Source organism: Microtus pennsylvanicus, chromosome 4, assembly GCF_037038515.1.
Source record: "Microtus pennsylvanicus isolate mMicPen1 chromosome 4, mMicPen1.hap1, whole genome shotgun sequence".
NCBI lineage: Eukaryota > Metazoa > Chordata > Mammalia > Rodentia > Cricetidae > Microtus > Microtus pennsylvanicus.
In genome coordinates this window covers 10,454,869-10,467,533 of record NC_134582.1, presented here as the reverse complement: position 1 = coordinate 10,467,533, position 12,665 = coordinate 10,454,869, and the positions used below count along the sequence as shown (strand labels likewise).

At 44.5% G+C, this 12,665-nt stretch overlaps 1 protein-coding gene across 1 annotated transcript in view; it reads right to left on the bottom strand.

The window, feature by feature from the left end:
• Positions 1-12,665, bottom strand: part of Katnal2 (katanin catalytic subunit A1 like 2) — a 52,994-nt gene that overhangs the window by 19,345 nt on the left and 20,984 nt on the right. Inside the window, exons 7-11 of the mRNA XM_075970806.1 lie at positions 10,264-10,362; positions 10,001-10,078; positions 6,861-6,959; positions 4,249-4,312; positions 4,021-4,139 (exon numbers count right to left, since the gene is read on the bottom strand). Coding sequence (XP_075826921.1) covers positions 4,021-4,139; positions 4,249-4,312; positions 6,861-6,959; positions 10,001-10,078; positions 10,264-10,362 — 459 coding nt within the window. The remainder of the gene's footprint in view (positions 1-4,020; positions 4,140-4,248; positions 4,313-6,860; positions 6,960-10,000; positions 10,079-10,263; positions 10,363-12,665) is intronic.

Sequence of the window (12,665 nt, the reverse complement as noted above, 5' to 3'; positions counted from 1 at the left end):
CTGGTGAACTCAGGGGATCCTCCTGCCCTGCCTCTCAAATACAAGAGGAGCAGATTCCCAAAGGCAGTTCTTGACGGAATAAGATGTTCTGTTCCAGAGTAAAATATGACAGACTGAACAAGAACAAGAAAGCAGCCAGCAAAAGAACAGACATAAAAACAAAATAAAGAACTCGATAGGGAGATATAGTGGCGGGGAGCAGTATAAAGAGCTAAATCTTTTATTTTTTTTAAATCCTGCAGCGATCTCTCGAGCGCCATGTTCAATTCTTCACTGGCTGACTGGAGAATGCAGCAGCGATGAACAGAAAAGCAGAGATTCTTCAGCTGCCATGGGGATTTATTCTCCATGTCACTGAGCATAAGGAAAGCATCACAGGATAAACAAGAGGGAAATGCTCCCGTGTGGCTTTCAGGAGCTGCAGGATATCTCTCTGAGGAAATCTCTCACATCCCGTGACTCAGTGAGTCCAGGGTGATGAGTCAGCATTTCCCTGTCACAGAATCCTGGTTCATAACCCCTGCTCCTTCTCAAAACTAAGAGAAGGACTGTGTGTAGATGTTTCCTTTAATGGAAATATCCCCTCCTAGACAAAGGACGGAAGCTAAGGAGACTCAAGAAATAAAGGGAATGTAAAAGGGAATTTACAGGCTCAGGAAGGAAAGGGAACTTTTAAGACTCAGGAAATAAAGGGAACTTACAAGGCTCAGAAAGTAAAGGGAACTTACAAGGCTCAGAGAGTAAAGGGAACTTACAAGACTCAAGGAATAACAAAAATTGAAAAGGCTCAGGGAATAAAGGGAATTTACAGGCTAGGGTAGTAAAAGGAGTTTACAAGGCTCTGGGAACTCTTGAAATACAAGACTTACAAGTGTGATCCCCATGGTTGTAGAAGCATGAACAGCTGGTACAGAGGGGAGATTCTGTGATTGGTGGAACTCCCTGCAAGCTGTCTAGGGAGCACCAGGTATGCATCCTCCATGATTCATCACCTGAGCTAGGTGGGCTTTTTGGTGATGCAGATGTCTTTACTTCTATGTCAGTCATCTATGTTCCAAAGCTCACTGGTGGACACTTGGGCAGAACTGTTTATTCGGTATTCAGCTGGGTGAGTACACACTGGTTCACACACACACACACACACACACACACACACACACACACACACACACAGCATTCTGGGAAGCGTATCACTAACACCTCTCCCATACACTGGAGACTAGCCAATTAGGAACAAGTAACTTTTCTTCCTGTCACAGGAAGAGAAGCCTAATTATACCTGATTTTAAAAGCGATTACAAAACACCAATCGACTCAATGAAAAAGAGGATATTAGACCCCTAGATCACTACACACAGTTTTAAGGAGGTTACTCAGGTGTAGGAAACCAAGGGCCTCTTCAACATAAAGTTAGAAAAACTAACTGCGTTTAGGGCTTAGGTCTCCATATTGCTCAAAATACTGAGTTTCCATTCCCAGAGAATAAATAGAATCCTGGTAAGTGCTTCTAGAAGCATTCGTCTAAAATATCCAGAGGCGCTTGGAGGAAGTTAAATCATGTGTGTGTGGGGGGGAGATGTAACCATCAACAGGTGTATGCATTTGCTAAAGAGATCACTCAGCTATTCAATAGTGCTCAACTCCTAAGAGGCAGGAGCATTAGGAGAGGAGGGGGGTTCACAGCCCAAAGGTTCCCTATAAATAACTCCTTAATTGGAATAGAAAGAGAAACAAATGGGAGAAAATGCTTTTCTGGTTGAGGGGAAGGTCCTAAAGGGTTTGCTTTCCCTAAAAACCTTTACAGGAAGGGGTGGACTGAATGACTAAACCTCCCCAGGTGAGGATCTTCCCAAAATCTCACAGAACAGGAAAAATTACTTCTACAAGGAAATAAGACCCTTCAAGGTTGGCAGAGGTTTCCGGTTTCTTCTTGAATATTTTTCAAATATTTAAGTGAAAATGCATTTTTCGTAAGAAAAAAGAAATATAAGTATCTTCTAAAGTAACTTGTAAAATGCTCAAATTAGGGGCCTGGGGGGGTGGCTCATTCAGTAAGGGCCTGCCGTGTGACCTTGAGAATATGAGTTCATAGATCCCAAATCAAGGAAATGTACGCATTCATGCATTTTCCATAAAGCTAGATTCTTTTAACTATGTGGTGAAGGAGATGGAGACCTGGGACAGGAAGGATTGCCTCACTCCTGGAATGATACTAAAGCAGAAAACAAAAAAACTGAGCTAAAAAAATACTCACAAAGAAGGAACATTCCTGTGATTGGCATTTCTGGACATTCAACACTAAACAAGAAACCATTTTCTCTCCATCTCTGTTAGGACGATCATGAAGTGTCTAAATGTACATGTCTGTCCACTTAGGGCTTGTCCAGGGAGTCAGGGAACTTTCTTGAAACGCTTTGCAGTGTCTTGTGCTCATGGTTCCAAACACTTTTTGTGACGGGACACAAATCTCTACTCTTCAGGGGAGGGCGTCTTTTGTGAGTTGTTACTCAACACACAGAAGTTAAACACACACACACACACACACACACACACACACACACACATATCCCAAAGAGCTTTAGGCTGATAATGACTGTAGTTAATTGAACCTCAGCCCTTTGAAACAGAACTGACCAGAACCCTAGGGATCCCTACACAGCAGATAAACAGGAGTACCTGGGGATCTGGTCTGAGACAGCCCCAGGATAAAGATCAAAGGAGAAAGTGTAGATAAATATTTTCATAGATTTCATCTTGATCCAGGCACTGTGGTACACGATCTATAATTCCAGCACCTAGGACAATAAGGTGATCCCAAAAGACAGATCATGAGTTCAAGGCCAGTCTGAGCTACATCTAGAAAAAGGCCTTGTCTCAAAACAGTACCACTAAAATAAACAGAGCAACAGAAAAGAAATACAATGCTGAGTGAGTGATAAAAATCCATAAAAACATAAACATTTGAAACAACTTGAAAACGATAACAAGGGGCTAAGGGCTAATTTGGTATTATAGTAATTGCCTGACATGCAAATGTCTGCATTTAATCCTTAGAAATGAATGAATGAATGAATGAATGAATGGTCAAAGCAAAGTAATAAATAATAGGTATGGTCTTATTTTTTCACCAACCCTTCTAAAATATCCCATTATGTCTTCTAAGCAGTCTATGATCATTTGGAAATTAGCTTTATGAGGGACCATAATTCCAGAGTAATATTTTAGGATGATTTCTTTTCAGAAAGTAATTTTACATTTACTTAGTATTGATTACTTATCAGTCCTTCTACAGGAGGCAAGCAGTCTAACGGGATTCCTGGCAAGGGACCCCCTTTATGGCGAGGTGTACATCACAGCAGCTGTTCTCTTAGGGTGACAGGAAGATACAGCAAAATGTTAGAGTGTAAGAGATGCCATGGACCAGGAACGAGATATTGTAAAGACGGAAACAGCCTTCCAAGGAGAGAACACACTGTACAGGCCATGAGCAGAGGAAGAAAAGTTGCTCAGAACATCTGAAAGAATAATTAAGGTTTACGTCTTTCAATTCCTCCACAGAGTGCTTAGTGTAGGGTCTGGCACATGGCAGTGGCCTCACACTAAATGTTAACTGGATAAACTGTACATGCTTAATAATGAATGGTTCTTGAGTGGAGGAAACAGTAGGCCACTTTAGAGACTTTTATTCTCGTTTTTAGTCCTAAATTGTGTGAATCAAAAAATAGCTGTTGGTAAAATTCCAGAAGAAGGGAGTCCATGTTTTGCTGGTGGCACTATGATTAATACCCACATGTGACAGTCAATCCACTTCCTGGGCTTTGGGGAGTCACAATCCAAGCCAAGGCTAACATACATACCACCTTAAAACCAACACACTCTAGCATAAATATATATATATATATATATATATATATATATATATATATATATATATATAACCTTAAAACCAACACACTCTAGCATAATTTTGTACTTTGGTATTCCAGAAAACTGATTTTTAAGCATCTTAAGAATTCCTACCCGGACAAGTTTTTCTGAATCTCCTCTCCACTTGCTGACAATGGTGGAGGCAGAAATGTTAAAGAAAGTCGTTTTGCACTCAGTGGCCACGGCTTTGGCCAGCAGTGTCTTTCCTGTACCTAGGGACACAAGAGGATGACCATGAGCAGGTGCTACTGCTCCTTGCCTCACCACCGGGCAGCAGCCAGGCTCCCGCAGACATCCTCCGTTCCCAAAAGATGTGCTTACCTGGAGGGCCGTAAAGCAGCAGACCTTTCCAAGGGGACAGGATGCCTGTAAACAGCTGTGGGTACTTGGAGAACAAAGACAAGGTGAGCATGAATACATCAACCTGCACATTCTTAGCAGGCAGGGCAGGAGTTCCTGCAAAACAGCCCCTCTAAGGCTTAGCCCCACTTTTTTAAGGTCTGCTCCTCTGTGTGGATCTTGTTTGTCCCGGGGGCATTTTCACACTGGGTAAAAATGTCTGACTTAATTTTTGTGGCTTCTTAAAAGCAATATATATATATATATATATATATATACACACAAAAGAAAGGTATATGCAGTATTTCTTCTCTGTGGCAATAGTTATTTCTTGTCTCTCTCTCTCTCTCTCTCTCTCTCTCTCTCTCTCTCTCTTTCTTTCAAGACAGGGTTTCTCTGTGTAGCCCTGGCTGTCCTGAAATTCACTCAGTAGACCAGGCTGACCTTGAACTCACAGAGACCCACCTGCCTCTGCCTCCCGAGAGCTATGATTAAAAGCATGTGCCACCATCACCCAGTGACAATAGTTATTTCTATGCATATAATTTCCTTCCCTCTATGTTCTCCATGTGGAGCCTTCATCTCCTTTTTAAAAATCATAAAGAAGACACAGATCCAAGATAAGTCCTAGAAACAACCCATAAAAGTATGTGCCCATGGGAAGCTCTATGGGGTAGCCTCAGAGGATGCTACCAGATTTCAGTTGGGTCTCTTCCATTAGCTCAAGTTCAAACCTTGTAGGAACTGTACAGGACTGGTGGAGGACAGGGGAAATGGCAAACACACTCCCATCGCCTGTGAAGGGTATAATGCCATGGACATAAATAGCACATCCAGAAACAGGGGAGGGCTGTAGCTCCGTGGTAGATTCTCTTGCCGACCACATTAAACACTGTAGGTTTGTTCCCCAGAATAATGAGAAAACAGCATATCCAGGGTGCCAATAAAGTGCTCTATCCTTCCCAAAAGTTTTGTGCTATGGTTTCACTCTTAGCTCTGAATAAATATATTTCTTACTCCCACCCAAGCAGGGGGAGGAGGGAGGGAAAGATAATCTGAATTTAATGTTTTTTGTTTCCTTGGAATGAAAGTACGGCAAAATCAAGAGCTTCATGGATTCAGAGGTAGTAATACACAGTTGCTGTTGTTATTTTAATGAATTGTAATCTTGCCCTTAGGAAATTATAGTCCACAAATTATACAAATTCTGTATAGTAGCCTCTCACAGAAGAAAGTGGAGTTCTCCACCACCTGTATCTGGTTCCTGGCCCTCTGACCTTGCCCAGTGGGATGCTAAAGAATTATAAGATGGGGGGCTGGAGAGATGGCTCAGTGGTTAAGAGCATTGCCTGCTCTTCCAAAGGTTCTGAGTTCAATTCCCAGCAACCACATGGTGGCTCACAACCATCTGTAAAGAGGTCTGGCGCCCTCTTCTGGCCTTCAGACATACAGACAGAATATTGTATCCATAATAAATAAATATTAAAAAGAAAAAAAAAGAATTATAAGATGAACAAATGGAAGGGGGGCTATGAAAAAGCTCACACGTTAGGACATGATCTTTCTTCTCTCTCTCTAAGAACCCGCGAACAAGGCTGAACTTGCTTGTTGCAGGATTTGGCCATCTGAAAAGACTTGACTGCCCATTATCCCAACTGTTCCCCCAATTCTCCCAGTCACCCTGGCTGGTATGTGGGAACGCCAGGCAAATGATACTGTGTGGAGACAGATGAGGCAGCCTGGCTGGGTTCAGCTTAAACTGCCCACCCACAGAATGACAAGCGAATTTCTGTCCCAAAGATTGTTGTTTAAGGCCCCGAGTGGCAGGGTGGCCTGTCAGATAGTAAACACTCTGCGATACTCTGACCGTCTCCTCACCCCTCTTGAAGTGTGCTGTTTCTTCTGTCAGTTTGTTTCGTGAGGTGTGTAGAAAACGGTCAAAGGCAGGTGATGAGAACAGCATGCTGGCCCTGCTGGTCACAGCCCTGGAAGGGACTGTCTGTCTAGCCGAGCAAAGCCCCTGATGGCAACTGCGGGGAGGGGGGGGGCTTAGATCTGAGGCAGATCCATAGGAACAAATGAGAGGCCTCTCCTGGGAGATGTGTCTGTGACAGGGAGCACACTCTTAGGGAGGCAGGCTAATGGTCAGTGTTTAGCATCTGAAAAGCTATATTCCACAATGTCTTAGGTCTTCAGTTACCACTGCGCAGACACTTTGAACCAATATAGAATGTGACTTTTTAGAAAGATTTATTTTTATTTTGTGGTAGTATGCACAAGTAACATACAAGTGCCTGAGGACCAGAAGAAGGCAGTGGATGCCCTGGAACTAGAGTCATAGTATTATAACTCATGGGGAGCTGTAGTGGCAGCTGTGAACCACTTGATGTGGGTGCTGGGAACCTCCCTCTGCAAGAGCTGCAACAGGAACAGACTTAAGCTGGTATAGCACAGACTGTGCGCGATGCTCTAGCTCTGACCAAGGGTGGCCCAGTCAAAAGGCTACCTTACAGACAGAAAAGTCACCACACCGTCTTTTCTTGACACAGCTTGTCTAGTTGATAGCAATCAGAAACATGGCTTCCCATACTTACCCTTATTGGGTACACAACGGCTTCTTTGACTAACTGCTTGGCCGCGTCCAGTCCAATAATATCGTTCCACTTTATGTTGGGGTTATGGAGATAAATGTCCTGCAATATGCATTTGATTATTTTGCTAAAACTGACGTTTTCTTCCACTTCTGGAACAAACACGACAGCACAGAACACCTGACTTAATAGGATATAATGTGCTGATGATAAAAAAAATGTTTCCCGAGTATTATAATGTAGACCTATGCATACATTATAAGTTGGGGTTACTTTACCAAAGAGATGGGAAAATAGTCAATGATTTTCCCTGGAGAAGATATTGATAGTAAAATATGGTACTTTGGGGGGGCGGGTATAAGAGTGAGCTACACCTACCATCAGCCTATAGCAACCTGTGCTGCGTTATGACCACAGTCAAGAAATTACCCTAAATTTTAGTGAAAAACATATCCTTACCATAGCTGGGCATCTGTCTAGCTATTTGATCTGGCAAACACTTTCTTAATTTGTTGCAAACAGAGACTTCTCCTACGTTCCCCTGAAACCAATTTCCCTTTTCCCTAGTGAGCATTCCTTGCTTCCAGCTGGAGCGATTGCTTCTGCAGCGTTCGAGGAGGCCAACAACCAAGTGCGCACGCAGTTCCCCTCTTACGGGAGAGCCCTGTAGCGACCACCCCAGGGCAATCAATTAAGTCGTTTTTACTGATTACTAATTTACAGTTTTCCAATTTCAATTTCACAAGACGCCTCTGAACAGTCGCTCTGGGCCCTTCTCCATCGGAGCTATTTCAGGCAAACAATGTCTGGAGTATTACTTTCTCTTAAGGTCCTTTCCTATGTCATCCTGAGTAAAGAACAAGTCTGGAAACTGTCTACTTGTTTTGTGTATGTGTGTGTGTTTTCAAATACGTGCTATGTGCACATGTTTCAAACATATAAAAGTATGTTTTTAAAATGGCAAAAAATGTTATGGTCCTATGGCTACTACCCTCCCCCCAGAGCTCCCCACCAGGAGTTCCACTTTACTGAGAAGTATTTTGTAGCTTGAATTCTTTTTTCTTTCTTTTCCTTCCAGCCACTAGTTCTTACTCCAACCTCAGACCCAAAGGGCGATCCTGTCTCTATGAATCCGCAGACTGAATGCCCTGAGCTCCTGTCTCCTCCTGTCTTATCTTCCTCTCTCTGCCCAGGCATACCCCTTCCTGTCTCCACCTTCTCAATGATGGGATTAAAGGCCTGTGACTCCCAAATCCTGGGATTAAAGATGTGAGCGACCACCGCCAGGCTCGTTTTCTCTTTTAGACTACATCAATCTTGTGTAGCCCAGGGTGGCCTTGAATTCACAAAGATCCATCTGTCTCTGTCTCCAGAGTGCTGGGATTAAAGGTGTGTGCCACCACTACCTGGCTTCTATGGTTAACTAATGGCTAGCTCCAGAGTCTGATCTTCAGGCAAGCTTTATTTGCTAAAACACAAAATACCACCGCAGTATTTATTAGAAATGATTGGGTCATACGTGATGTATATTGTCCATTGTAGGACAGAGTAGTGGATAAAAGACCCAGTCTTCCATATTTTGTGTTTTGAGAGAGGGCCTCACTCTGTACCCCGGCCTGGAACTCACTGTGTGGCTGGGTTTCCCTGCTTCATCCTCTGAGTGTGAGATGATGGAGATTATATTACACCCAACTCAGGCTTCCAAAACTTGGGGAGAGCAAACATCTCTTACTGAGGCCTTTCTTAGGAATCTTGGCACACAATGAGGCTCCATCTACTTTGGTATTTGAACAATCTGTAGATAAGTGCATTTCCCTCCGCAGTCTAGAGGTGACACTGAGTTTAACAGGTGATGTTTAATTTCCCAACCCAAAGTTCTTCCTTGTACACATCCAAAGTCATTTGTCATTGCAAATGATCTTCCCATCACTGGAAACATACAAGAAGGGGCTGTGTCCCCTTCCTCAGGAGTGTGGGATCCCTGCAGGTCACTTCTGTTCTCTACTCTGAACTTCATGCTATCCTTTTGTAGAGACAGGAAGGAGACTACAGATTTGGGGGGTATGAGGAGCATCAGCCTCTGCTTCCTCATGCATCCTGGCAGCCTTACTCTTTACCCTGCTTCGCTGGTGGAAACCTCATAGCTGCCTCTCTTCTCCATCACTTTACTACATCCGCCTCACTGAAACTGCTTCTCAACACACAGGATGACCTGAGCCCCGAGAGGGATGCTAATCCAGGGTTCTCATCTCTCTACCCAATTCTCCATCCTGGATACTGCTCAGGGTGGAGAATCTTGCCCCTCTCTGCACCCCAGTTTTGCTGCTCCCCAGATGCACTCATCCACCCAACCAGAGTCTCTCGAGGCAAGCCTGGGTGGAGTCACTGCCTCTGTCTGCAGGTCCTTAGCAGCCTCTGGTAGTGCCTCTGAAGCGGATGCCCTTGCAGCTCAGCAACTGTATGCTTTTCGGAGGATTTTTTTTTAAAGAATCTTTTTGACCTTACCTCAGTTTCCCTCTTCAATTAAACTGAGATCAGTGAAAATTAGAAAAGTCATCTGTAATCAATAATCTATTCTCAACCTAAGAAGCTTGCTTAAAACCATCCAGCTAGAAAGAGAAGGCTCCAGAAATCAAGTGCAGGTCAAAGGATTTCAGGGCCGCATCACCGGCCGTTCATTTTCACCGCCCTTAGCTTCACGGTGCAAGCTTGAAGTATCCTTAGCCTAGTGGTAAAAAATCTTTCCAAGTGAGGCCATCACACTCCCAGACCCCGCATTTTCAGACTGGGGCTCTTTAAACAGAACACACGTGTGCTCCGAGCTTTTCTTAGAGCCCTCTTTCCCCTGATCTGGAGCCCGCCAGAAAGCCTTTCACCTGTCCGTCCCTCTCTGCATCTTTTTTGCTGTCTGTTTTCTTGGCCCCTATAGTAGGATGGTGGGCTTTTTCTATTGTAATTTTATGATTCTATAATTTATTTATCATGCATTATTGTGCCTCTAAACAATATGAGTGCCTCTGCAAGTGGGGGCACTTTATAAATAAATGATCATATTTATTGTTATTAATAAAAGAAGCAGCCCACAATGCTCCAGGAGCCCTGGTCTGCCTCCATAAATTTGTGAATTGAACAGCAGATCTTACCCGGCTCACCACGGCTGCCAGTTCTCGCATCTCACTGTTCATGCCAATAAATGCACTCAGAGGTTTCAGCAGCCGCTCCTGGGGAGAGGAGCAGAAAGGCTGGCCTTACAAAACTGCTCCGCCGCGATGTAGGAAGGAAAGTGGGATCTTGGAGAAACTAACGGTGACTGGTTGCAATGACCTTTGACCGGATCTCACAGTTCTCTGGACTCGGAGTGATACTCCTAGAAGTTCCACGAGATTTGGGTGGTTTAATCACTTACCGAAGGGTCTGGGTTACATTCAAAAGTGTTCAAGGCGAATTCGTTGGTGGCTCCTTTGATAGCATCTGTGAGCAGCCCCCGGAAGTCAATGATTTGGCCCTAAAAGGGAGCAATGGTTATTTAAGCCACAAACACACAAGAGCAGAGCAGTCTTAGAGCTGGGTGTATGGCAGGCAGATTTCATCTCAAGGGAAAGCTGAACTACTGCTGAATAAGATGATTTGCAGAAGTCAGGACTATGTAGAAAAACAAAACTAAATTAATTCTTCAGAATGGAGTTAGATGAGTAAAATTCATGGACTTTTTTCATCCCTGACACTCAGCATCTCCTTCCTTCTGTGGCTACTTGGCATGTCTGACCACACTCCTTTAAAACGTTAGATATTCAGGAAGAACCCACTGGGATGCAGATAAAGACAGGCCCGTGTGCTGACTGCATGCTTCATTCAGTGGAGGATGGCCTGGGACAAGACAGGTAGGCAAGGTTCTCAGGCCACCCCTGCCAGTGGTGAGTGACATTTTAATTTTGTTTCTGTGAAGGGAAGCTGGGGAAGTTAAACAATTTGCCGAGGGCCACAAGCCTAACAGTAGGCTGAGGCCAGGACTCAAACCCAGATGGTTGCTATTATGTTTGATTCTGAAATGTCATGAGTCTGAATATCTGGTCCTAATGGCATGGGTCTGGCACGGGAGGCACTGCTGCCTGCCTGGCAGACCTAGGTTACCGCCAGAGGTCCTCTGATGGTTGTTACACTTACCTCTAACTTTAGTCTAGCTTCTGTATCCTAGCTGGACACCAGGGAAGGAGTTCAACCTCAGGCTCTCACTACCACAGACAAACACCCTGCCATGCCTTGCCAGCCATGATGGACATCCCCTAAAGCAGGGAGTCATATCCTCCCTTCTTTTAGCTGCCACTGTCAGTCATTTGGTCACAATAGAAAGAGTAACTAATATAATCTTCCAAGCTCTAGTCCTGTTTCCCTTAGGATCGAGAAAGGAAGTCAACGGCGCAGGTAAGACACACTTGCAACCAGCCGTGTTTACCGACTGTCTATTGTGCGGCAGCGAAGACATGGGCTCTCCTTTCAACCTCACAGTTAAAGCAGGCAGTGCTATGGTTTCCATTTTACAGATTTCAAAAACAAACAAACATAAGGCTTTACCACAACCTGACCACTGCAGCACTCTGGGCTTGGGCAAACTGACTCCCCAGCCTGTACTCCAAAGGACAACATACTTTTGACATCTTCAGGAAGGCGTCAGAATCCAAGGCTTGAGTCCCTAACACAGTGATGAGAAACCCTCGTAGGGGAAGCCACCTAGGCACTGTCACCCAACCCATGAACATTTGAAAATCTAGGAGGGAAAAAAAATCTATCTACATTTTACACAATGCCATTTCTGCTAGAAACAGAATTTACGGGCAGACTATTTCAAAGGTTAAGTGCTGGGTTAACTGGCCCCTTCCTTGTGACTCACGCAGAGGCACCGTTTACATCAGTGTGAGGCATTCACAAGAGACTAAAGCCACAGCATGGCTAGGTACACCACAGGGGACTCAGAATTTGAAGAAGGCACTGAGGACTAACAAGGGAGCATTTTCTGGGGGGAAGGCAAATGCATCCTCTCCTGCCTCATCAGTTCCCTGAGGCCTCCAGGGAGCCATGCAGACCAGGGAAGGCAGTCCCCAGGCTTGGTGTGCCTGGTAGCCTTTCCAGCACACACCACAGCCACCAGTTTGTGTGTAGGGCAGCAACCCATGGTTCAACATCTTGGCTGAAGGAGAAAGTTAATGAAGGACACCCTGGAGGGTCCCTCAGGAGGAACATGTACTCTTCTTGCCAAAGGGTCCACTACCCCTACCTTTGCTGCATCCACCCCATTTGGGACTTTTCTCTTGGAGAAACTATTTTTTTTTTTTTTTACAAAGCCAGACCTGAGCTTCATCAGAAAAAAAGAAGAAATAGCTGGTGGTGCACACCTTTAATCCCAGCACTCGGGAGGCAGAGGCAGGCGGATTTCTGTGAGTTCGAGGCCAGCCTAATCTATAAAGTAAGTTCTATGCCAGCTAGTGAGACCTTATCTCAAAAAACAAAATAAAAAAACAAGGAGGAGGAGGAAGGAAAGTGGGAGCAGAAATATCTAGTAAGCACAGGATCAGCTCTAAACCAACTAATCTTCATGGATCACAAATAAATTGTACTCAAGTCTGGAGCATGCCTCTAAGCAGAAGGGCATTAAGCAACTACCCTTGGCAAGGTCATAAACAAACAAGCGGGGGCCCTCTGGGCTGTCCTCACTCTAGTGCAGCACACCAATGTCTGTCTTTGTCAACACGGGGCTCTTTGTGCTCTCCTAACATTTCTGATAGCAGGGAGGGAGCAAATACAGACCTTTGT